This window comes from Acanthisitta chloris, unplaced genomic scaffold (assembly GCF_000695815.1).
Source record: "Acanthisitta chloris isolate BGI_N310 unplaced genomic scaffold, ASM69581v1 scaffold28746, whole genome shotgun sequence".
Taxonomy (NCBI): Eukaryota; Metazoa; Chordata; class Aves; order Passeriformes; family Acanthisittidae; genus Acanthisitta; species Acanthisitta chloris.
In genome coordinates, this window is record NW_008676934.1 from 29,092 (window position 1) to 52,386 (window position 23,295).

The 23,295-nt window shown below is 42.6% G+C and overlaps 4 protein-coding genes across 4 annotated transcripts in view; all 4 read left to right on the forward strand.

Moving 5' to 3' along the window:
* Positions 1-534, forward strand: part of MGP (matrix Gla protein) — a 4,793-nt gene extending 4,259 nt beyond the window's left edge. The window contains exon 5 of the mRNA XM_009076321.1: positions 158-534. Coding sequence (XP_009074569.1) covers positions 158-296 — 139 coding nt within the window. The 3' untranslated portion in view covers positions 297-534. The remainder of the gene's footprint in view (positions 1-157) is intronic.
* Positions 535-3,219: 2,685 nt separating this feature from the next.
* BGLAP (bone gamma-carboxyglutamate (gla) protein) lies at positions 3,220-8,030 on the forward strand. The gene is made up of 4 exons (XM_009076322.1): positions 3,220-3,286; positions 5,199-5,234; positions 6,181-6,250; positions 7,901-8,030. The coding sequence occupies exons 1-4, from the start codon at positions 3,220-3,222 to the stop codon at positions 8,028-8,030; spliced, it is 303 nt and encodes a 100-aa protein (XP_009074570.1).
* Positions 8,031-11,177: 3,147 nt separating this feature from the next.
* On the forward strand, positions 11,178-13,773 carry ART4 (ADP-ribosyltransferase 4 (Dombrock blood group)). The gene is given in 3 exon segments (XM_009076325.1): positions 11,178-11,243; positions 12,058-12,784; positions 13,679-13,773. Coding segments are annotated over 3 exon segments (876 nt in total). The 5' UTR covers positions 11,178-11,189.
* Positions 13,774-18,659: 4,886 nt separating this feature from the next.
* Positions 18,660-19,337, forward strand: SMCO3 (single-pass membrane protein with coiled-coil domains 3). The gene has a single exon (XM_009076323.1). The coding sequence runs from the start codon at positions 18,660-18,662 to the stop codon at positions 19,335-19,337; it is 678 nt and encodes a 225-aa protein (XP_009074571.1).
* The last annotated feature ends 3,958 nt before the right edge of the window (positions 19,338-23,295 follow it).

Consider the following 23,295-nt stretch of genomic DNA (forward strand, 5'->3'; position numbering starts at 1 on the left):
AAACACAGAAACTGGTGTGCTAAGATCTTTGAGCTGGATGATGGACTCTAGTGATGGACCCTTAATCCTGGGTGGGGGGAGGTTGTGGGGCAGGAAAGGGCAGTAGACAGGTATTTGAGATGCCAGCACTTATCCCCCATCTCTCCTACTTCTACAGGATCAGGGAGCGTCATAAGGCACCCCAGGAACGTCAGAGGGAGATCTGTGAGGACTACTACCCTTGTGAACTGTACGCATTTCAGCATGGCTATGCTGCTGCTTACAAGCACTATTTTGGAAGGAGGAGGGCTAAGTAAAGGATTACTGTTCCCACCCTGGGGCCTGGAGTCCAGGGTATCCTCCCCCAAAATGCAATGGCTCTGAAACATATTCAGTTGCTTGTGTCCTTGTATGTTATCCTGCCTGTTGCTTCTCTCCTATGTAGCCATGGATTCCTACACTGTGTTAATTAGTGCCAAGCTGTTGTAGCAGAGATCAGAGAGAGTTCAGGATGTGGGTGTTTACTACACAATAAATCGCTGGTTTGATACTATCTTCTCATGAGTCACACTATTTTGGAAGGGGGTGTGCAATTTTCCATGAAGAAGCTGAGTTTGTTTACCATAGAATCTGGTGCAAGTTATGGGAAAAAATCCCTGCCTTGCAATCATACAGGTTTCAAAGGATCTGCAATGTTTTTGCTCCAGGGTCTAAAAGAGGCTTCTTCCAGAGGTCACTGGCAAATTTCAGCTCCCAGTCTTAAGACATCTTAAAATAGTGTGGTGTTCAGAAGACAGAGTAAAATGCCCTTTTAGAAAATTACATCTATAATGTCTTTCCACAGTTGGGGAAACAAATTTCAGAAGGCACCTACTGAACCTTACGAACAAGGTTAGGGTGAGAGCAAGTGACAGTAAAAGACTGTAGATTGCCTCTTGTTTATCCAGCTACCTTCAGATCCTGATGTAAAGTGCTCCTGTAGAAAGGAGCGCTTGGTCCAGACTGAACTCATATTTCCGTTTGCAATTGCCTTTCCAAACCCTCATTTCTACTTGGAATGAGTCTGGCAGCTGCAGAGCCCAAAGGTGGAGAGAGCCTCCTGGTGGTAAATAAACAAATAAAAGAAACCCAGTGTTTGGACCCCAACTTTGTTCACCTGGAACAATTTAATTTTACTCTTCACAAATAATTTGGAACCAAGATGTGGCTTCGCCCTGTGCACAGGTTGCTGTGCACCTTCTGGATCATCGAGGAGTGAGCATGACTGCGTTTGGGTTGTCACCACCACCATCAGCAGGGCACCTTGCAGAGCCTGTCCTCAGGCCAACAGGCACCAGTGCTGACATGCCCAAGAATTCAATGCTGCTCTGGGCTGGTCAGCAGCCACAGCAGCTGAGACTCTCCTTGGTGTGTGGTGTGTAGGAGACATAGCATCTATTTTAGATCAGCACAAATGGTTTCAACTTTCACATCTCCAGGCTTACACAGGCACCTATAAGTTATAGAAGTGGGAAAGATTCATTGCATGCCATCAAAGGCTATGAGGTATAAAGTATCAAATTGTTGGCTAATCTGTGAAATTAAGTCTAGAGCCAAATCTATCTGCCACAATGGAAACATGCATCTTCTTCCAAAAGGTGCCTCAAAGCTTTGTCAGCTTTGAAACTGAACCTTTGGAAAGAAATATGTTTATTGAAAACACTTCTGATAGGAAACTCCACCCTGAAAGTTGCTGAAGTTTTGTCCAATAAATGAGTTTAAGGAAAATAATCCCATATGGATTAGGTATATTTGCATCCACACTTGTTCTGCATATTCCCAAGCAGATGAATTTTATAATCACCATCCAAAGCAAACTTGCATACCCTAAAATCAACAAGTCTGACACTGTGACGCTACCAAAACAGAAGGCACAGCTCTAGTGCTGTCTGAGTCTGTGTCCAGAAATATCTCCCAATTCCAACCCCTAGTTTACCACTATAAATAATGAATAATACCAGAGGTTTCTGAGGGATTTCATTAGCGTAGGCAGCAACCAAGCATGCTTGAGAGACTAACATGCTGGTTAGAAAGCTTGGGAAAAGTTAGAAGGATAAATAAAGCTGTTTGGATTGCTAGAATTGTTTGTTTGTTTATTTATTTATTTACTTTAGCTCAAGCATAACTTTCCTAGAATATCTATTATTTTTAGGTATTTATTTTTAAACTGTTACTCTTTTGCTGAAATATATAAATGCAACAACTTTTTCCAGAAGTTCTTGGTATATATATTCAGCTTTCCTGGACTGTAGAAATGTTAAAATGTTTTTTCTTTTGTTTTTAATCCTGAAATTTCTCTAAGATAAAAGTCAGTGTTTCTAAGTATTGGCAAAATCTCTAATGCCCTTGGGAGCCATTTAAACTTTAGTTCTGTAACCCTTGGACATGTTCCCTGCACATGGGGCTGAGGTGTACTGGATGTAAGGTGAAGGAAGATTATGATCCCTATGCTCTTTGTGGGACATGGCTTTGGGAACTTGGATGGTGGGTTTGTGGAGTATGGGGTTATTGGTAGATGGGCTGCAGAAGAGCCCATGCAGGGCTCTTGATGTGCCAAGTAACTATAGCCACTGAAGTCCTGAAGATTTTCAGGAGGAAAAAAGAAAGTCCCTCCCTCAAACTAACTTCCAAAGTTCCTAACAGTATAAAAATCTCATCTCTCCACAGTAGTTTGGTGAAACTGTCTAAAACCCTACTGTGTTTGCCCTATGTGAAGTGTTTTATGGGTTTCTTTGCCTTCAGGGGAATGGATCAGGGTGGGGTGGGGGTAACAGGTCACCATTGGGTTCAGTCTTATTTGAGAGACTTCACATGAGAGACACCCATCACATGAGAAGAACTGCTCTACTTCAGGGTGTGCTGGCTTTCCAGCATGACTGAATGACTTTCAAGTTTATAAGAAAAATTATTTTTTTTATCCAGGTGTTTTTCTTCAACAGTCTCATTCAAAACCTCAGATAAAATCTTCTGGAAATGCCCCGAGTCCTGAGATGGATGTCAAAATGATTGCCAGGATTCAGTATCTCCTGGCCCAAAGGACAGTCTTAGTTTTGGAGTGCAGACATAGAAACACAAGCCAGATCCCTGATCTCTCCAAGCAATCACGGGATATAAACTGCTGCCTAAAAGCAAGCCCCGGAGAACTTCAGTAACCTCCAGGAAAGCTCTGAATTTAGGGAGACTAGCACAGCCAAAGAAGACATGAGGAGTCTGCTGGCACTGCTGATTATGACTTTGGCCCTGGCAGTGCTCTGCTGTTGTGAGAAAGGTAAGGGGACATCTTCCTAGGAAAGCTGTTGGAGTGCTGCTCAACCCTGCAGTTTGCAGCCAACCTCCCTTGAGTCTGGGAGAGAGACACAGCTTTGGGGGAGAGGAGGTGCATCACCAGCCATTGCACAACTTCAGATCTCTGTTGCACAGACAGAGTCACATATGAGACTTGGGAACAGAGTCCCATCTTTTGCCGGGCGCTTTATTCCACTGGTCAACACCTCTCCACCCCCCCATCCCCCACCCCCCAAGCCAGTTGTATGTTGAATTGCGGCAGAGAATTTGAATATTTTAATATGCATAAGAATTAAACTGGTTTATTGTTTAGGTGAGCTGGCAAAGTTATGCTGGACGCTCATTTTTGAGTTAGAAGGCTGAGCTCCAGGCAGATTTGTGTGGGCTACAGGGAGAGGGATTTTTGTGCCTTGACAGCCTTGGAGTGCTGTAGGATCACAGAGACAGGCACCAAGTCAAGCTTTCTCCTGCAGGGAAATGTGGGATGTGGAGGACTTGTGGAGGGAAAAATACCTTCCTATTCCTGGTTAAAAAACAAGGAATTGTCCCATTGAAATGAGCGATCACATTTGAAGGTGATTTAGGAATGGTGATTTAGGAATGGTGTCTGCATGATGAAGTGATAGTAATGTAGTGGCAGGTATATAGGTGATGAAGAGAGAGGAGATAGGGGAAAGATGTGAAAAATGTGTGTTTTCCCTTTACATCAGGAAAGGAGAACCGGATCAGGAGAGAGCTCTGTGTTTTCCTGTATTAACTCATTCAGAATTAAATTTTCTTCAGTCCTTGGCATTGATGTGTCGTGATTGCATACCGGCAAATATATTTTGTTTGATCAGTGCTTTCCTTCTGTCAGTCTGTTTCTCACTTTTCCTCTCTTGAGTATATATATCTTCTTTTCTTTTCAGTCATCATTATATTCCAGAATGCCTAATTTGGCAGAATTGCCTAATATATGCCAGAACTCCTAATTAAAAAAATTTTTTTTCATCGAAGTGATGCATACATTTCTTAAAAATAGAACTTCACACAGGGTTTTTTTTTTTTGTTTGTTTTTTTTTGTTTGGTTTTGTTTTTTTTTTTTTTTTTTGGATTTTATTCTTTTCTGATCTCTAAAGTCCTCTTTCTACCCATAAGCACACTTGTGCCAAGTTCCTGGTCACTTGTGTGGAACTGAGACTGTTGAAAAAAGTGTGGTGAAATAGTGGAAGAAGAAACCTGTGAAATACGGCAGTGTGTGAGAGCTAAGCTTAAGGAGCTCTCAGACGATGCTTTCCTTAGATGTTTGCAGGGGACATTAAGGATTAAGATTAGGATTGCACACAGACGTATCATGTGTAAATTGCTCTTAGGAGTGCTAGCAAGACGGGTACCTCAACCCTGAGCCAGAAAGCTGTGAGGACAGAGTTGCTGCCAATTTTTGGGCCTATTTTACTTCTTTATCAATGGCTTGTGATTTTTCCTCATGGTTAAGGAAATATCTCTTTCAAAAGGTAGTGGAGATGCTAAGCTAGATTCAAGTTCTGTTCAAATTTGGGGGTTTGCTCAAATGGTCCTCTAGCTCTAGTTGTCCCTACTCTTAGCAAGGGTGGGAAGGGAGAAGGAGAAAGGTCTTCTTCCAGCTTCCACAGTGGTTATACGTTTATTGTGTCATTTAACCTGTCTCAGAGGAAGTTGAAATGAAACATATCCAGACATAATGGATGAATTTTGCTGTGGTGGTGAAGTCTATCTCTAAATGGTGGGTGTTAATAAAACCCTTTTTAGGTGAAACAGACCTTCTAGGTAAGTGGGGGGAGCTGAAGCCAGTCAGTCGGTGATGGGATTCAGTTACAGAGCGCAGCAGAGGAGGGCTCATAAGCAGACTCCTGTCTGTCTGTCTATCTGTCTTCCAGATCCTAAAGAACCCCCAGGATCTCACAGTGCTGACAGTGAGTATATATATAATTTTGACTGATGATGATGAGGCTCCATTCTCCTTCATCTCTGCTTTTCTCCCCTTTGATAGATTCAAGGGCTGAACATGAACCATGCTGAGTCCCTCTAGCTGCTCCCTTTTTGCTCCCTCAGTGCTGCAGCCCCTGAGGTGCAGGAGGACGTGCAGCAAAGAGAGGAGCTGCCTTTCACAGCCATGGGAAGAGGTGACACGAAGGAGGTCACTGTCCCTGCACCAACAGCCTAGCATTGCTCCAGATCTGCTAGTGCTGTAGCCTGCATCTCCACAACCCTTGAGCAGTCCCCAGGCAAGTTCTGCAGGCTGTTAGCAGCAAAATACATCTTCCTTCTGTGAAACAGGATTGTGTTGGTGGAGCAACATGGCCTGTCTGTCTACTCTGAGCTGGCTTCAGAAACCTATTCAAAGTGACTGCTGCACCCCTAGACTGTTAAGAAAGCACAACCTGCCCATGGCAATAGGCTGTGACATCTTTGCCAAATCCCACAAAATGGGAACCCGGAAAGAAAAGACCTTCCTTGGCTGCTTCTGTGGGCTGCAGTCCCTCCTGTCAGGTCCCTTGGGACATGTGTATTTGCACACCTAAGATGTTCACAGCTTTTGCAGCAAGCTGATCCTGGCAGAAATCTGTATGGAAAATCCCTTTCATTCTCCCATGCCTCTCCTTTCTTACATTTTAAAGGACAACATTGCTGCTGAGAAGCATGAAAGCTGGTATTTTTCCAGTGAGCCAATACAAACACAGACTGGGGAAGAGAAAAAAAAGTAAAGTGTTCAGGGAAAGGTGGTGGTTTCTGACAGCTGTGAGCATCTTAGGCAGCTTGTGAAGAGAGTCCACTTTCCATTTTCAGAGGTTAGACTAGTCTCTGTGTTTCATAGACCATGGCCCTGCATCTCTAACCTGCTGTGTTCTCTCTTGGTAGGCATTAAGATTAAAAAAGAAGTTGCCAATGCCTTTGTGAAGAGGCAGAAGAGATCCAGCTTGTATGAACGGTAACAACTCAGGAGTTGGGCTGAGAGCTGGATGCTGGACCTGTTCTGAGGAGGGAGTGGGGAGGCAATATGACATGACGAGGCATTATTTTGTTGTACATCTATGTTATTACCTTCCTCTGTTGAAGCAAAAAGGCTGTAGGAGACAGTGATGGATAAAGAGTTCTTATTTCATTAATATCCTTTAGAGAGTTCTTATCTGGACTCTAGTATTCCTTCTAGGGAGAAAGACAGCACTAACTGTCCGGGCTGGTCATGAGAGCAGCAGGATACAAGGTAGAAGTTCCTCTAACCTACAGGGTTATCAGAAACAGTTTCCAGGATAATGAACAGAGCCTTGGTAATTGCCTCTGGCTCCCTACAAAGGAAGCACAGCTCTGTTGCAGGAATGAGGCTAGATCAGATTGCTATTCTTCCTGAAGCTGGAGATCATACATCAACTTGTGCAGAAATCCTAAGCACAAAGATTTGGAGCAATCCTAGTTATTTGAGAAATCTGAGGTAACACAAGAATGTTCTTCACATATTTCTTGGAAGAGGTTGTTAAGCTAGTCTCTCATGTAGGCCTGTGCAAAAAGAATTTTTATTCAATCCATCTTTGGACTGGAAGGATAATGTTGATTTTAGACAACAGAAGATTGGGAGGCCTCATCTGTAGAGGGGAGGATCAGAGTATTGTAGCAGAGAAAGTGACTGATGTTGAAACCTGTGGTGATTAAAAATCAAGGTGAAATTCAGTAGGAGCAACTGTATAGTCAGTACCGACTACTCACTTATAGGTGGTGCCTTGTAGCTTCTGCTGTAAGCATTAATGAGGAAGACAGAGGTAGACAGACATCCTGGTGTATTTATATTTGATCATGAGGTAAGGTTAGTCCAGAAATATGGATTCAACAACATACAACAGGGTATTTCCAATCCAGAAATAAAGTAAAAATTAATGCGGTACTGGTGGACTCCTGTAGTGGTGTGTACAGTCTTCAGGAAAGATTAACCAAACCTATAAGAGGCTCTGAGAAGGGCATCTGGAGTGTATAGCTGAGACTAAAAGATTTAGGCTTGCTTAGCCTGTTGCTGTCTACCACAGAAGTGACGATAATGAGAGAAGAGTGCTTAAAGTAAAGGGAAATAGGATCTGGTGGGAAAGTGAGCAGAAACTGGGCAGAAACAAAGGTAAGCAGGAAACAATGAAATAAATGCATAATTTAAAAAAAAAAGCAGCAACAACAACAAAAATATTCCTGGGTAGTTGGGGAATGGAGTTGAAGACAAAAAAAATGCAAACAATAACTGTTTCTGTGGTCTCCTTTGCTGATAAAACCACAAAAGCAGTTGCTTTAAATTGGGTTCAAACCCATTTCTTCCCAGCATTGATCAAGTAGTCTAACCCCATGTAAGAAGATGTTTAACTCAGCATGAACAGTGTCCTGTTGGGGAACCCTGGGGAATCATTTGTTTTGCGTTCACATGGTCTAGTGAGGAGGTGTCCCTGCCCATGGCAGGGTGGGCTGGGACTAGATGATCTGTAAGATCCATTCCAACTCCTAAAATTCTATGATTCTATGACTGTGTCAGTGTCAGGGGTGTGAACCCTCTCCAACTGCATCGATTCAATCTGCAGAATGGCATTTCTGTCTTTGTCTACCCCAGGTACTTTGAGTATTATAAAAGCCCAATGGAGCAGATGCACGAGCGCTGTGAAAACTATCCCCCCTGTGACTATCTCTCTGACCAAATAGGATTTTCCTTGGCCTACAACCGTTTTTTTGGGAGATACTAAGGATGGGAAGGTCATTTGGCTTGGCACACTCTGAACGCCTCAGCAGAAAGAAGTTGTGCGTGGGAAGGAGGGAAGGAAAACATCTAGACTGGCATCTTTCTTCATTTTCTCCCTAGCCAACTGGAACATCAAGGGAATAATTATCCCACTTGTTGAACTTGCATTAGCTTTCTTCCTGGCATCAAAAAGATCTCTCTTCTGTCATCTTCTGTGGCATTATGAGCTTCACCAGAAGATGCTGTCTTACCTCCTTCCATCTGAATCCCTAGGACACAATAGGTGAAAAAATGGTGGTTGGTCTCAAGAAAATCATTGCATGCCTTAGAAACACAACTAGATCTCTCATCCTCTTCTGCAAAATGCGGTAGGATTCTAGGAAAATAATGTCATAATGTGTGTAAATGTGATGGATCTGATCCTGAGATGCTTGCTGGGAAGAAGTAAAACCAGCTGGCTCCTGGTTAGGAGGACTAGCAAAGTTCAGTATTTTGGTGTAGTATAATTACACTAAATATGCATCATAGTAGGACCATTTTGTAAAGATATAAGTGTAGAAATAGTATTGCTTAGCCATAAATCAGGTTCTGCTACACTCTTTTAATTATTCTGTCACAAAATTTGCCTGTATAGCAACAACAGATAATTCCCGACAGGCATGTCTAAGGAGTCCTTTTAGATGAGTCCTTCCTTTTTGTAATCTGCATTTAGTGACTGCCTGTAAAAAGTAATTTGGAAATCTCTTTTTGTTTTTGTTACAAGTACTTTCTGGTGAAACTGAATATACCCAAGCAGAACAACCAAAAAAATTGTTCCTCTCTGATGCTTTGGCATTTATGCTTGTAACTAAAAGTGTCTAAACTGCTAAAAGAAAAAAAAAAAGAAGGAAAAAGAAAGCAATAAACATTATTAAATAAACAAAAATAAAATCAGTTCAGATTGAAGTTGGGTTGGTGTTTAGTTTATTCAAGACAGCTTGTAGCTAAAATAGATATAAAATGTGTGTGTGTTTATATACATATTGTCTTCTCTCTGCACTACTCCATTCTGTCCTCTGGTGTTAATATAATACCTTAGCAACTTTCTGCACAGCCTCTCTTAATATGCTCTGCCTGCTTTCCTTCCCTGAGAGGCAGATCACACTGCCAAGGACAGGAGGTGACTGACAGAGAATAAATTTCTCTGGTTACATGTAAGCTGGTGCAACCATCCTCAAATGCTAATTGCAATAAATACCACTTATGTAAAGATGGATTGGGGTGCTGCTTTTCTCTGTTTGTCTGTTACAACCTTTACCTGTGGTTAAAGAGAGGCCTGGAAAATACAGCCTGCTCTTGTGAACTGTGGGAAGCAGGAACCCAGTGCATGAGGCTTCCTTCTCCCGTCCTGCACCCCAGTGTGAATCAGAAGTGACCACATCAAAATTCAGGTCATAATTGCAGCTCTCTGTGACACAAAGGGAGAGGATGGCCAGGATTTTCCCCATTGACCATCTACCTAGTTCAGCATTTTTCTGAAAGACCTTGGCCTGAAGTAAGGGCACAGGACAAGTCCATAGATGCCTGCCAATGTCAGCGTGGACATCTCTTGTTTGGCAAGCTGATATGGTTTGTACCAGCTATGCTGATCTTGGCCAAGGAGATGACAGTTCATAAATATCTCATGTCTTGGTCAAACACCTGTGACTGGTTCCTCTATTGGCACAAACTGATGGAGCTTCACTGCTCACAGCAAAACTCCCTTCCAGTACATCTTTTTTTTTCAGGCAAATTGCACCTGGAGGTCTCCATCATGTTGTCTGTCCTGTGTCACCAGATCTCTACATGGGCTGAAGTCATTAAGACCTTTGGGGATCTGATCATGTTACAAGTTTACTGTCTGAAATGGAGGAATTTGATTTTCGCTCGGATAATGCAGCTCTAATAACTGCTACAAATCCTCTGCTGCCACCGTATGGCAATTGTATTTATTGTATTTGATAATACACTACCTTGCTTTTGAAGCATTTGAAAATGCAAACTCAGTGGGCTTTCTTCCTGATTCCCTTCACACTGAACATGCACTAAGAGGTTAGAATGGAAAACCAGGGACATAATCTGCAACTGGATTCTATGCAGCCAAACTGAGATTTTAGCAGGGCTGTTTATCCTGATTGTCAATCTCCCAAAGGGGCCTGTTTCAGTTCAGGTCTGGTTTATGTCCACACAAATAAAAGCAGAGATGCCCCTGAATAAATTCGTAAGTCCTCGTGTGAACTAATTTTCAGCAATCAAACAACCACTTTCTGAAATACTGTTGAATATAATAGAGAAGTTCGAAGAAGGAGATGTAGGTAGGCTGCATCTATCACTTTGTATCATCCTTCATGCCAACTTCCCAGGTCACCAGTGGCTGCAGACATTGTCAGCAGCATCTCGTCTCTTTTCCCATGCAAATGAGTTATCAGAGGCCATGGGGCTTTGCAGATGAGTAACTCACTGCTGTTATTTGGAGGGGTGTCTGGAAAGCAGCTGCTAGAGAGGGGTTTGTCCCAGTACAGAATCTGCATTTACACAGTCATTTTGCACGCATCCAATGTAAACAGTCCAACAAGGTGCCACTCCGCAGTGGTGTAAGGGTGGGATTGGCAGCACATGATTAGAAACCACGAGGTGATAAGGAGGAGAAGGAGGACAGATGGAATCCCAAGGAATCCCAACCTATCCTGCATTTCTGTGTTGGTGTTACCAGAGCCAACTTATTTAAAAGGCTCTTGAGCAGGGAGTACTCATCTTGACACATCACTCCTCAGGGGCAAACTGCCTTAGACTTCTCCCAAGCCAGGATTTTATTCCTTTTTGCAAGAACAAGAACACCTGATACCCTGGAATTAAAAGAACTGTCAAGATGATGGGCACCTACACCAGATGGAGTTGGTGCAACCAGACCCTTCCTTATGGATTGTGGGCACACTTGTACCAGCAAATTGTCTGTTTGGATCAATTAATGACTTCTGAGTTGCTGTAAGAATCTGGTGAATAATCTTTTGTTGAAGAATAGTCACCAAAACCTGAGAGGAACTTACAAACTGCAGGATTTTCCAGTTCAAGAAAAAAGGGAAAGAAACATGGAAATGACCTCTTCTTGTATAAAATGTTTCTTACAGTGTCTTGGGTGGACTCAATGAAGCTGGTGCCACTGGGCAGCCTCCTGTTGCTGATCTCCTCACAAATACTGGTAAAAGGGGTAAATATTGTTCTTTATTTTGAATGGTGAAATTTCTTATCCCACTGAAATAAACTTTTAATTTTTTCCCCCATTTGAAACAGGTTCTTTAAGAAGCTTTGGGTTAAATTTTAATTTTTCTGCTTTCAGTTCCTCTGTTCCATTTCTTACCTGCCTTAATTCCTTTTAACTACTTGGTTGGAAATTTCCTCTCATTTGGAGCCAGATGGTTTCCTAGAGTATGTTTGCGAGTAGATCTCATGGAATGGTTCCTTTCCTTTTCCAGACTGTCTCAGCTGAGGCTGTGACAAAATCAATATGTTGTTGGACAGGACAGCGACAATATTGCTTGATTTTTTTGTGGCTGCCTTTTAGCTTTCCCTCAAAGCAATTACAGTATCATGGAGAAATAAACTGAGTCCCTGTAGAGTTTATGGGAAAGTATAACTTCAGAGGCTAAAAAGGTATCAGTTTGGTTATGTGTCTGGGGTGAATGTTTGAGATAAAGTGACTGCTTGTAGAATTCAACTGTCAGCTTACTACAGTTTTTGATTAACCTCATAAAGCAAAAAGAGCAATGCTATAAGTCACATAGTTTCTTAGATCTTATTACACAAGGATTTTATTAATTAGAAATACTAGAAACATAATTAGCATGTCATTTCATCGGCAGACTATATTAGAGGTTGTTTCCTTTTATAGCACCCAGTTGTGTATATCCTTACTTATGTGTTTAATGTTTATTTACGTGACACGTACATCTGGCCTCACTGAGACAAACCAAATGAACTTCTGATGCCAATCTTCATTTGCTTTATTGTTGCAGGCTGTGTCCCACATTCTGATGGATATGGCTCTTCATTCCTTTGATGGTCAGTATCTTGGGTGCAGAGAGCAGATGATAGAAGAACTGGAGGAAGGAGACTATTTCCAAAAGGAAATAGCTGCTAACAAGGACTATTTGAGTCTCTGGAAGAAGGTTCAGGAGGCTTTGTTAAAGAGCCCCGTAGGTCTCCTGAGGGAGATGCATGACAGCCATGCCATAGTCCTCATGACTTACACCATGAACTCTTGCCTGCACTCTTAGCTGAACTTGGCTACATCTACAGCAGGAAGCTCTCCAGAGCACTACAGGCACAACTTCAATTTCAAATACTTTCACTTTTACCTAACAACTGCTGTCCAGATAATGAAGGAATGGCAGAGCATCAATAAAACCACAGGGAAACCTAAGTGCTACCGAGTGCACAGAGGTGTAAAAGACATAAGTATCGAGGCCACAGTGGGCAGCAGAGTGCAATTTGGCCATTTCACTTCCACCTCCCGTCTCCAGATTGAAGCCCAGAAATTTGGGAATGAAATTTTGTTCACACTGACCACTTGCCTGGGAGCAGCTACACAAGGCTTTTCTTATTACATATCTGAGAAGGAAGGACTCATTCCCCTTTACAAGGTATTTCTTGTCAAAATCTTCTTTCGGACACTGCAGAGTAACTGGCTGCATGTGCACTCTGTGGGCAACTACAGTAAGTACCACTGCCAGCTGGTGGAAGGTATTGTATACAGCCCCTCATGCAGGGGGATGCAGGACAGTCTGGTCTTCACTACTCCAGGTAGTTCTCACCAGCTGCACCTACACAGGGTCACATTCAAGGCCAAATCTGCAGCTTGCCCACTGTGTTTGCCCATAAGAGCCACATGGCAAAAAGCCACATGACCTTACCTGTTCATTGCAAAACCTGGGAGAAGCCCACAACTCACTAAAAATTAATCTACCTGACACACAGCAGGTGTCAAGGTTCCTTGCAGCATCCATTTATCCCATATGCCTTTGCAAAAATGTTATAGGACTCATACATTTGGGCTCCCACTGTTCTTCTTGCAAGGGTAGGTGAGATTTGCCAGCAGGTTGAACGCAGATATTTGTGCTGTGGCTTGCAAGGCTGCTACACTTCAGGCCTCAGGACTATTCTAGTCTTTGGTCCACTACTACTCTGGCAAGCTGCTACTACTACTACTACACTTATCTCTGGCAAGCTAAGTGTAAACAAAACTAAAAACTATTGTTGCTTAAGCAGTGATCTTTCTCTCGAGACAGAAGGGAGAAAGAGTATCCTTTGGCAAAGAACACACAGAGTTTCCTGACTATAGAGATAACTGTGTGCTGGAAGACCTCACTGGGCCTGTTCCACATCCCTGTCTTTCTGTTAGCCCACCACCAGTCCAGAACTCTTGCTTTTGTCTCTTTGGACAACAGTGTGTCAATGCAATCTTTGAGCTTGAAACAATTGTTCAGGAATTAGAGTTTATGCCTCGATCCAAGCCAAAGTAGCTGATAGATTTGAAACAATGGCTTTTCTGTGCAAAGGTTCTGTTAGAAAATGCAAAAAGCTTTAGGCAGCCAAAAGAAGTCTAAATGAATGGTCTCATTTCTTCTTTTTTTTCAGCTTCAAGAAGCAGGAACAGTGGTTCCACTGCCCTTGACTCTACCATTCTTCTTAGTGTGATTGGGGTTTCCATGTACTTGGCCCACAGTTGCTGATTCTCTGCCTGCATCTGGATATATACCCATGAATAGCAGGCAAGAAGAATTCACAAGGATCCAGTCTCTGGAGTTCCTGTTGTTGCAGAAGGTGCAACCCTCCTTTTGCTTTCAGCCGCAGCTCTCCAGGTGAGACTGCAACAATCAGTCTGGTTCATCAAAACAGACATTCCTTGGACCCATTCAGGTAGGAGAGAAGTTATCTGTGGCCTTTCTAAAGGCCCTTCACTATAGGTAGCTTTTCCCTTAGGCATTCAGGAAAGACACACAGGACTTTGGACTCTTCATACATCTCTTAGTACCTTTATTTTTAGTGAGAAAGAGTCTGTCTGTGGGATGTGAAAGGCACCATGGTGGTAAAGCCAAGTGGGTAACTCTGCAGCCTTTGAGTGCTGGGCCCCAGGGGACAGTAGAGTCTGTGGCTGCAGCATAGTGGTTTTTCCCAGCTGCATGACTCTATGCACCAATACCAAAACCCTCATCTCAGGCTGACTGTCTGCATTTCACACATGGGGAACAGAAGCATGAAGCTGCCTTGAGACATGAACTTAGCAGCAGAGGATCACAAGACTTGTCAGGCCTGTCTTCAGCTTGTTCGATTTTAACATTCCTTTTGAATAAATGAAGCAGATGCTGTATTCTCTGGTGGCTAATAAATACATGCTGCTCATTTTATGCTGAAATGAAGGAGAATCTGTGGACCCCTACTGCTGTCTTCATGGGTATTGGATGTGACTGAAATTTATTTACCTGCCTATATACTATTGTAATATAGTGCACTATAAAGCAATATTGAAGCAAAGTTAAAGCAACTGTATTAAAGCTAGCAAAACCAATTATTAAGTAGAGATTGATGTTACTCACTCATACCAAGGACTGTGGGCAAATCTCTTTCACTCAGCCTCAAGGAGTAACCTTGAGGGGCATCCCCAATCAAGGGCGGAATCTTCACACATACTCTCCAAGAAGAGGTATGTTAGAAGACTCTACCCTTAAAATTTGGGACTGGGCTTTTATAGTAGTAAAATGATAGACTGTCAGTCAGATGTCTCCAGGCCTGCTGTTTCAGCTTTGGGTAAGTTATCAGTAGTACCATTTGTTTGTTCCTTTACCAGTTTTGCCATATCTTCATCTCACCCTCAGGATGTTTAACTTTGGGGTTGATGAATCAGACTGGTTTCAGTATCACTCCAACACCAAAACCAGCATGATGCCTCCTTCTCCATTTACCACTGATCGTTTTGCAAACAGGGCATTTATCAAGTTGTTTTATCCCATTCCAAGGCAGAGCATCCTGCTACACAGAGGACATCATCTAATAACCTAAAACCTAGCAACATTTGTGAAACTGAACTACTGTGCCTGAAATCCCCTGACATGCTCACCCAGACATCTAAACCAGATTTAATACAGAACCATTTTCCTATTATCTTGTTTTCTATCCATATTTCATGTTATTTTCTTGTTGCTCTTGATTTCCCAGTGACTTCAAATAATAAGTTGTCAGAAGTTGATTGTGACCCATAAATTCTCAAAGATATTAAGCCTAGATTTAAAAAAAGAGTGAAAATTTTAGAAGCAGCAGCTGCAGATACCTCTTGTGTGTTCAAACATGCCTAAACTCTTTTCTGTGTAAGAATTACAAGAATCAAGACAGTTTTCTGACATACCAGCACATTTATTTCTGCTTAATTGTTATTGTCAGGATGCAGATCCAAACCATTTTAACAAAGGTTTGGAACCTTCACAAGGTGGCTTCATCACCCTGAAAGCTCCCTCTAAGTAGACAGCTGCTATTTTCAAGCTTTTCCTTATGGATCTGTAATCTTGAAGGATAGGCTGTAGCAAAACACAAAATGAAGAGGAGGGTAAAGAGCCAAGTCTGAGTTGTTGTGATGTTTTGCTCAGGGAGGAGCTGCCTTCTGTGGTACTTGATGTCTCATGTTTTTGCAGAATTTCCACAATATCAGCATAGTCCATAAGAAGTTCTGATACTCAGAGGGACACTTTCTTGTCCTCAACTTTTCTTCCATAATTCACATGTGTACCAAACCAGCCATTGCAAAAATTCATTATTTCAAGGAACAGCTGCAAGCATTAATGTTTATGTCTATAAACAATAGAAATTTAAATCCCAGAAAAAAATTTAACCCTATCTCTATTTGAATGAAAAGTCCTGTCCTACACATTTTATGTTCTGAGAACAGCAAGTAATATCATCCCCTTTCAGCCATGGCTGAAATGTACCTGTGATGGTCCTTCTTGTTGCAGGCAGGAGGGATTTGTGCTGTACCCATTCTCTTCAGGAACAGAAGGCCTTTGGAGGATCTAACAATTGAGGACTAGCATTAAATAAACTGAATACTGGTTAAATTGGAAGGAAGGGGAAAGGAGGAAGGAAATTAAATGAATCTGGGTAAACATCACACAATAGAATGAATGACAAGCAGGCAGGCTACAGGATGCAGCTGAAGCCCAGCCTACAGATCCCTAACTCATCACATGCTGCTGGAAAACACCAGATGAACACAGGGGAAAGAGGCTGAAGTCACTGTCCCATACACATTTCAGCCGATTGCAGGAGCACTCAGACAAAATCAGGTAGGCAGTCTAAATGTTTAACTAGAAAAGTTTCTGGAGAAAATCTCCCTGGAGCTAGACAAATAGTCAGAAATACAGAAAGAAAATGTAAAAACCAGCAGAAGTGATAATGTGAAGAGTAAGAAGTAATTTTAGCATTAAGATACATAAAATCTGGGGCAGTTATAAGAAGTCGAAATAATCATACATAAAGAAGAGACACTAAAAGTCTCCTCCACACCTGACTAGTACATAAAATGTTTGTTGAAGTGCTATTCCTACTAAAACATTTTGAAAAATAGAGGAAAACAAATGACCTTACAGCAAAACACCACTGGAATAGAAAGGTTCTAATATCACACTGAGTCAGAGTGACATCCCTGAGGCAGGAATGATATGAAAGCACACCTTGCATTGATATGGCTTTATATTTCCTGAAAATCACAGACCTTTACTGTATATGTACTTTGCTTCCTACAGCTTGAAGAAAAAGATGTGTTAAAGAGTGTATTCTCTTGACAGAACTGCAAGGTAAGTGGCTCAAAGAAGTGTGTGGTATTGTACAAAATATTGTGGAAAAAATTATCTTCAGGCTGGTTTGTGTTTCAACACTGGGACTAAACGTTGGCAGAGGACTGTTGAAATCGTTCTGGTTTTCTACAGTGACCTAGTGGGGGAGGGTGTGTTTAGTAAAATACAGCTGGGTCAGTGTCAGGTGATTTACAGTTAGCAGATAGTGCAAGAACTACAAAGGACCAAAATGGCAGAAAGGTATCCTTTCAAGAAGAAAAATCTAGTTAGCCCCCTACACATAACTATTTGTAGCTTTAACTGTGATATGTAGGCACCAGCGGCAAGAAGAGGTTTATCTTGGAAAAATGCAAAGCACTGCATAAAAGTGGCCCAGATTTGCAATAAGAAAGCTGAGAACACAAAAGTACCGACAAAGAAATGAGTCATCCTACTCATTCATAGTTTGTCCCTGTTGTAAAGTAAGACTTTTGCATTTAAGTCAAAATCATACTAAAGCAGTTTTACTTTGCAGCTGGTAATGGGTTAAAGGGGAGTGGCACTGTGTTGATGAGGGAACCTTAGTGTTAAGGAGCAGCTCCATGATCACTGGTAACTGGTCACTTTGGACTCTGTTGGCATGCAGGTTATGAAGAAAAAGGTATTCAATATGCTCTTCTGCTGGCAAATTAGCAACAGTTCAGAGAAGAATGGTGACCATAAGGATTAAAACCTCACAAGGGTTTGAGGGGAGTTATATTTTGTGCTCTGGTCTGTACAGTGATAAGGGAGGGCCAGATTCTGCTCAGTCATGTCCTAGGAGCTCAGTGCAGACACTGGCTCCACACGGGACACCCTGGGTATGGAGGGAGTGGGGCTCCTCAAGTGGGACTCTCCCTGCAAGCTGGTGCATCCTACTCCAAGGCACTCTGCTGTCACAGACAGCCTGATGGCATAGGTGCACCTCATGGAGCTTACACAGCATACTGAACATCATGGGCTGTCTGCAATGGTTTGACATTTGTGAGTGAAAAGACTATGGGGAATTGATTGCAGCATTAAGGAGGTGAATAAACAATGAGGGAACAAGGGCTAGATATCAGGGATGGAAATACACTGGGAGATGTGTGTAAGGTGACATAGGCTAGGATAGGTTCATTATAGATAATTTTACAGTTCTCTATGAATTCCCAAGGGTAAGTTTATTAATATAAGCACATAGACTTATATAGCAACATTTACTCTGGAATGTGAGAAGAAAAAAGCTACACTGGCATAAAACACCCTGATGGTGATACAAACTGTCCACTCCTCGCATAAACATAGTTGCTGAAAAATCAGATGCCACTAAGCTGAACAAAATAGGCTGATACAAAACTGTGCCTAGAAAAGGCCTTTCATTTCCACAGCTTATTTTAGATTTTGCTGATTACGTGAGATTGTTCCATATTTTTAGTGAACTAGTTCAGCTTCTACCATCTTCAGTTTCCTAGGTGAAGAATGATCCATGTTAATTTTATCAATCTGATAGTTACATATTTGTTAGCTGTATTTGTTGCTCTGAGTATCCTCAATGTCTTGTAAGGTCCTTTTCCAATCATTTGGCTAAAGATCCAAACCAAGAATTGAGATTTCTAGATTTACAAGCTATGCCTTGGGATTTGACCTGCTGAGTATAGAAAGAACCAGTGAGGCAGAGAAAAAGGACATTTCACTGCTCTTTAAGGGCTATGGTTACAGGTGTTGAACAAAGTAAGAGATTTCTTTTCTCTCTTGAAGTAGCCTATTTTTGAAGAATGGCTTTGAGTGACCTCCTCTACCCAGATAATCCCAAGAGAAAGCAAGAATTGATTCTTCTGCACCAGGAATTGCTTAACTGCATGTCCGCAAACTTCCATGCAACAAACGAGCTGGTTGGAGTGCTGAATGAACACCTGGGCTGTACCATTACCCACATTCAGATGAGAGAGAGCAGTACTGTCAAAGAAAACTGTGACATTATCATTCAAGTGATGAGTGAGATTCAGCACCAAGTACAGAAGATTGATAGTGACATGAAGGAAAAGCTCGAGCCTGTGCTGTACCAGAAGCTGTATGACATCAAAGAACCTGAGCTGGAGAAAATTGCAATAGCCCATAAAGTTTTTTCCATTATTTTTGGAGAAGCGACTTCAACAGCTGGCATGGTAGCTATTAAACTTCTTGGCTGCAATCTTTTAACTCTCACTGTGAGCAAGCTCATCGGTCTCCTCGCACAGATTGGGGCATCTGTTCTTGGGGGGATTAGCGTTACCATTCTTGGGCTTGGCATTGAAATGATTCTCCATGCCATCCTGGGAGCTGTGGAAAGGAACCAGCTTCTGACAGCTGTGAGAAGCTATGAGAAGCACCTGGCTGAGTTTAAAGCAGCCTCAGAAAAGTACCAGCATGCCATATATGAAGTGACTTCTTTGGTGAGACAGCAAGTTCAGTGAATGAACTCAGAGTTCTCTCTTCTGCTGTGACAGTGGCTGCAGCGGCTGTGCCTGCAGAAACCTTTTTGATTCGTTGTGGCAAATGAACTACTGATAGCTTTTTTTCTTATAAGTGGCAGTAGAGCATGAGATGTGACTATTCAGGGAATTGGCACTGTAATATATCACCTATGTAAACTGAAATTAGAAGTTTTTCTGGGAGGCAACATTTCAAATACTTTGCACCTTTCCTTCAGCTATTTTCTGGAATGCATTGTTGATAACCTTGATCTGTAATTCATACTAGTGGCAATAATACTCACTGCTGGAGCTGTAGTGCTAAGAAGGTGTGATTTTTGTTTGTGTTTCTATGTCAAAGATGACAACATGATGGGAGAAAACAATTTCTAAAAGGCAATCCATGCCACCACTTGTAGGCTTCATAAGGACAGCTGTGGCTGCTAAACTCTGAGTGTGGATTAGTGCTAAATCTGATAGACTGAATTCCCTGTTCATTGAACTGCTTACAAGGACTAGCTGAAGCATATTTAACTTCTATTTCCTGTCCCATCCCTGCCTAAGGAGTCAGACAGAGATCTTCTTTAAATAAACTCTAATCTTGGAAGATTGGCAGGTAAGAGAAGTATGGGCCTAACAGGCAAACACGCACAACCTTGCCCCACAAAGGAGAGAAGCCTGCTGCCACATTCCAGGCATGCCTGGCTGTGAATAAAATGCTCAGTAATGTCCTGCTCCTGCCAACCCACAGACAAAACTTTCTGTACAAACTTACTGTTTTGTTAATTGAAATGGGACTATGCACTATGCATGTGTACAAGATCCTGTAGGATTGCAGCCCTATTAATGCACTAAAGTTATTTCCAAGTGCTTTACCCAGTCCCACTAATGTGGGACTGCCAAGAATGTGCTCAGATTCTGCGTTTCACAATATGCTACCAAATATCCTTATTTTTAAAATTTTAAAAAGAAAGCTGGAAGGAAGAATATGATTTGTCATCTCTTGCTCTGATTTGCTGTGGACTGCTTTTTTGAATCTTAGAGAAAAAAGGTAATTTAAGAATTAATAAAAATACACATGAGTATTGTAAGACCTGTCTTTCCTGTACTTGGTTTGGGTTGTTTGTTGGCTTTTTTTTTTTTGGTCTGAAACCCCAGACTTAAACCAAATAATGAAAAAATATTAAAATCTTCATTATAGATGCAATTTATAAACAATTTTTTTATATTCATGATAGACTAATCTAGTAGGATGGTGTATAGGTTCCTTTTTTAGTACCAGCTTCCCCTGTACTCAAAGCATGGTCAAATTAATGTATTTGTTAATATTCAATATAGCAATATTCATGTATTAATAACTAGATTACGCCTATGAAAGTAAAGAGAAGGGTGAGATTAAAAAAGGGAAACTCTAAATAGGTGTAATAACTCTTCCGTTCTGGGGTTTGGGGTTTTGTTTTGTGTGTTTTCTTTTTATTTTCCCCACTGTTCTCACTCGAATCATGTCTTTCCTGACTCTCCTTTGCTTTCGTGCTTGAAAGCCACTAGATGGCAACGAAGCTGCTGGCACTCAACAGCTCTGCTAGTCATCAAGTGGAAAGTCCGGGGTTCAGGGGTATAGATGGGTGTGAGGGACCGACAAACTGGGACCAGCACAAGCGCAGGCTGGTCTATGCGTGTCAGGAGAGGCAAACCAGAGGAGGCAAAAAGCACTCCTTTGCCTATGCGAGGTACTGTGGTGGATGACATGGTGGCCTGAGGCATCATTTCACCAAGATGTGACATCTCCCATTTCCTGATACAAGTGGGATTCAGTTTAGAGGTACTTGTGTAGAAGCAAGAGACAGTCAATCAGCAGAACAGCAATATTTGAGTGTTGGAGAGGTGGGAGTTCCTGGCTCCTGCTTTCTATGTGCAAATGTATATTTCTAAACTAGGAAGGATAACCACCAGCTCTTTTTGAGATTTCCAGTCAGTACTGTAGGACAATAGTGGAATCAAATAAAAACAAATCTGTTTTAATTTTCAGGCAGTTTGTTCACATTTTCTTGAAAGCAAATACTAAGCAGTGGGATACGCAATGAGGAACACGGGAATACATATTTTCTACTTGCCCCTAGGTATATTCTTGTTCCTGGTGGACTTACAGGAAAATTGTCTTCCCCACAACAGAATGAATCCCTGCTCTCTCTAACCCACCGGCCAGTCTTACACTTGGTGCTCCAAAGATGTCAAAACCAGCCTGCTAATGTTTCTCCTCCAGACTCCTTGGAACTGCCTCTTGGTGTGACAGGAGCGCCAAGTGAAAAACATGAGAGGACTATTGTCCTCCAAGTCAGCAGACACTGCTGGGAGAAAGCAGTCAGGGCTGAGGCAGTACCACTGTCCCACTGAGCCAAGTATTTCTACAACAGAAGATCCCAAGCCTTGTGGCTAATCTTCAAAGACTCAGCTGCCTCCCTCTTCGGTGACATGGATGTGTGTGGCCACAGCTTTCCCATGACAAACCCTCAAACATTCTCCTGAGCAAAGGCTCAGGATGTTGTTCTGGACAAAGGAATTAAGAATTAATACTGTATAAGATGTGTTTTCTAAGTAAGAACAGCCACGAAGAAGGAAAGAAAACTGTAAACCAGCTCAAATCAGTCTAAGCTGCTTTCAAACCTCTGTGGAAAAACTGGATGGTTGCAACCAAAATCTGCCCTGCAGGGTATTCTTTCTGGCAACAAGAATAATACATTAAAAAAAACAGGTCAAAGAGGCACAAGGTGGGGATGATTTTGCTGTGTACATGGTTAGCAAGATTCCCTAGGCACTGAGAGCTCCTGAAGCCCTGGCTCTGAGGTGCTCCTCGACTAGGTACCTGTGAACTTGCATTTTGTGCAGTTTGTGACTAATGTTGGTGGTAATGTGATGCACAACTCAGTCTTGCTTTTATCCATCCTGCAATGATCTTCCATAAGCTTCCAAGTTTGCCAACTAAGTCTCCGTTATTTGAAAAACTGTAACAACACTGTGTTGCATAGCACATTCACCAGCAGCAAGGCATCTGCAAATCCAGCTTGGAGATCTAACCACCTCTGCCCCCAGATGCCACCTGTGCAGAGAAAAATGTGCCTTCCTACACCTCCCCCTGACATGCTAATTCTTTAAGCCTGCACCTATATTTTATTGCTTGATTCCGATGTTTCATGTATCTTTATCCTGGTCCTTCCTGTGCTGGGGACTTTTGCTGGAAATTTAGACGATGCAGAACAGTTCCTACCAGGTGTTCACCAGCCTCTGCAGAGCTTTATCACAGTGAGGGCTGCAGGAAGAGACAAGTAACAGAGGAGCTTCTGTGGCCACCGATGGGACCAAACCGTCTCTGCTGTTCCTTTTGTATGGCCTGAGTTTCCCAACGAACATCGTCCAGTTACTTTTCTCCAGTGGTCGCCTGGAACAGACCTTGATCCAGGAGCCCAACAGAGGGATGCCAGCCCTGCTCGCAGGGCAGTGGTGCTGCCTTGAGGCCAAACCCTACAATGAACCCGAGACTGTGGGTAACTCCTTCTCCCTTCAGCACTTTGCATTTATTCCCCACGAACAGAGGCTTTTTACACGCCCCTCGGCTCTGCCTTGTTTCAGGGCAGGGAGACACTCTGTGGGACCTGCCCTGGAGGGCGCGGGGCAGCAGCGTTCACGTTCCTAGGGCTCTGTCCCGGCCGATTTCCAGCACTGGCCGTACAGGCGTCGCACTCCCTTACCCGTGTACTCGCACCCCTCCCGAACTGTGTCTTCACCTGCTCCCAGAGCCCGGCGGGGCCAGCTGGAGCAGCCTGTTCGTGTCCTTGTCTCAGTCCCTGTCCCTGCTCCTATCCCAGTCCCTGTCTTCGTCCTTGCCTCGGTCTCTGACTCTGTCTCAGCCCGTCCCAGTCCACGTCTCTGTCCCTGACCCTGCTCCTGCACCAGTCCCTGCCCG

Coding starts and splice junctions, on each gene's coding strand:
- BGLAP (XM_009076322.1), top strand. CDS start 3,220: ATGAGGAGTCTGCTGGCACTGCTGATTATGACTTTGGCCCTGGCAGTG. Junction 5,235..6,180: donor AGGATCTCACAGTGCTGACA/GTGAGTATATAT, acceptor CTCTCTTGGTAG/GCATTAAGATTAAAAAAGAA. Junction 6,251..7,900: donor AGATCCAGCTTGTATGAACG/GTAACAACTCAG, acceptor TGTCTACCCCAG/GTACTTTGAGTATTATAAAA.
- SMCO3 (XM_009076323.1), top strand. CDS start 18,660: ATGGCTTTGAGTGACCTCCTCTACCCAGATAATCCCAAGAGAAAGCAA.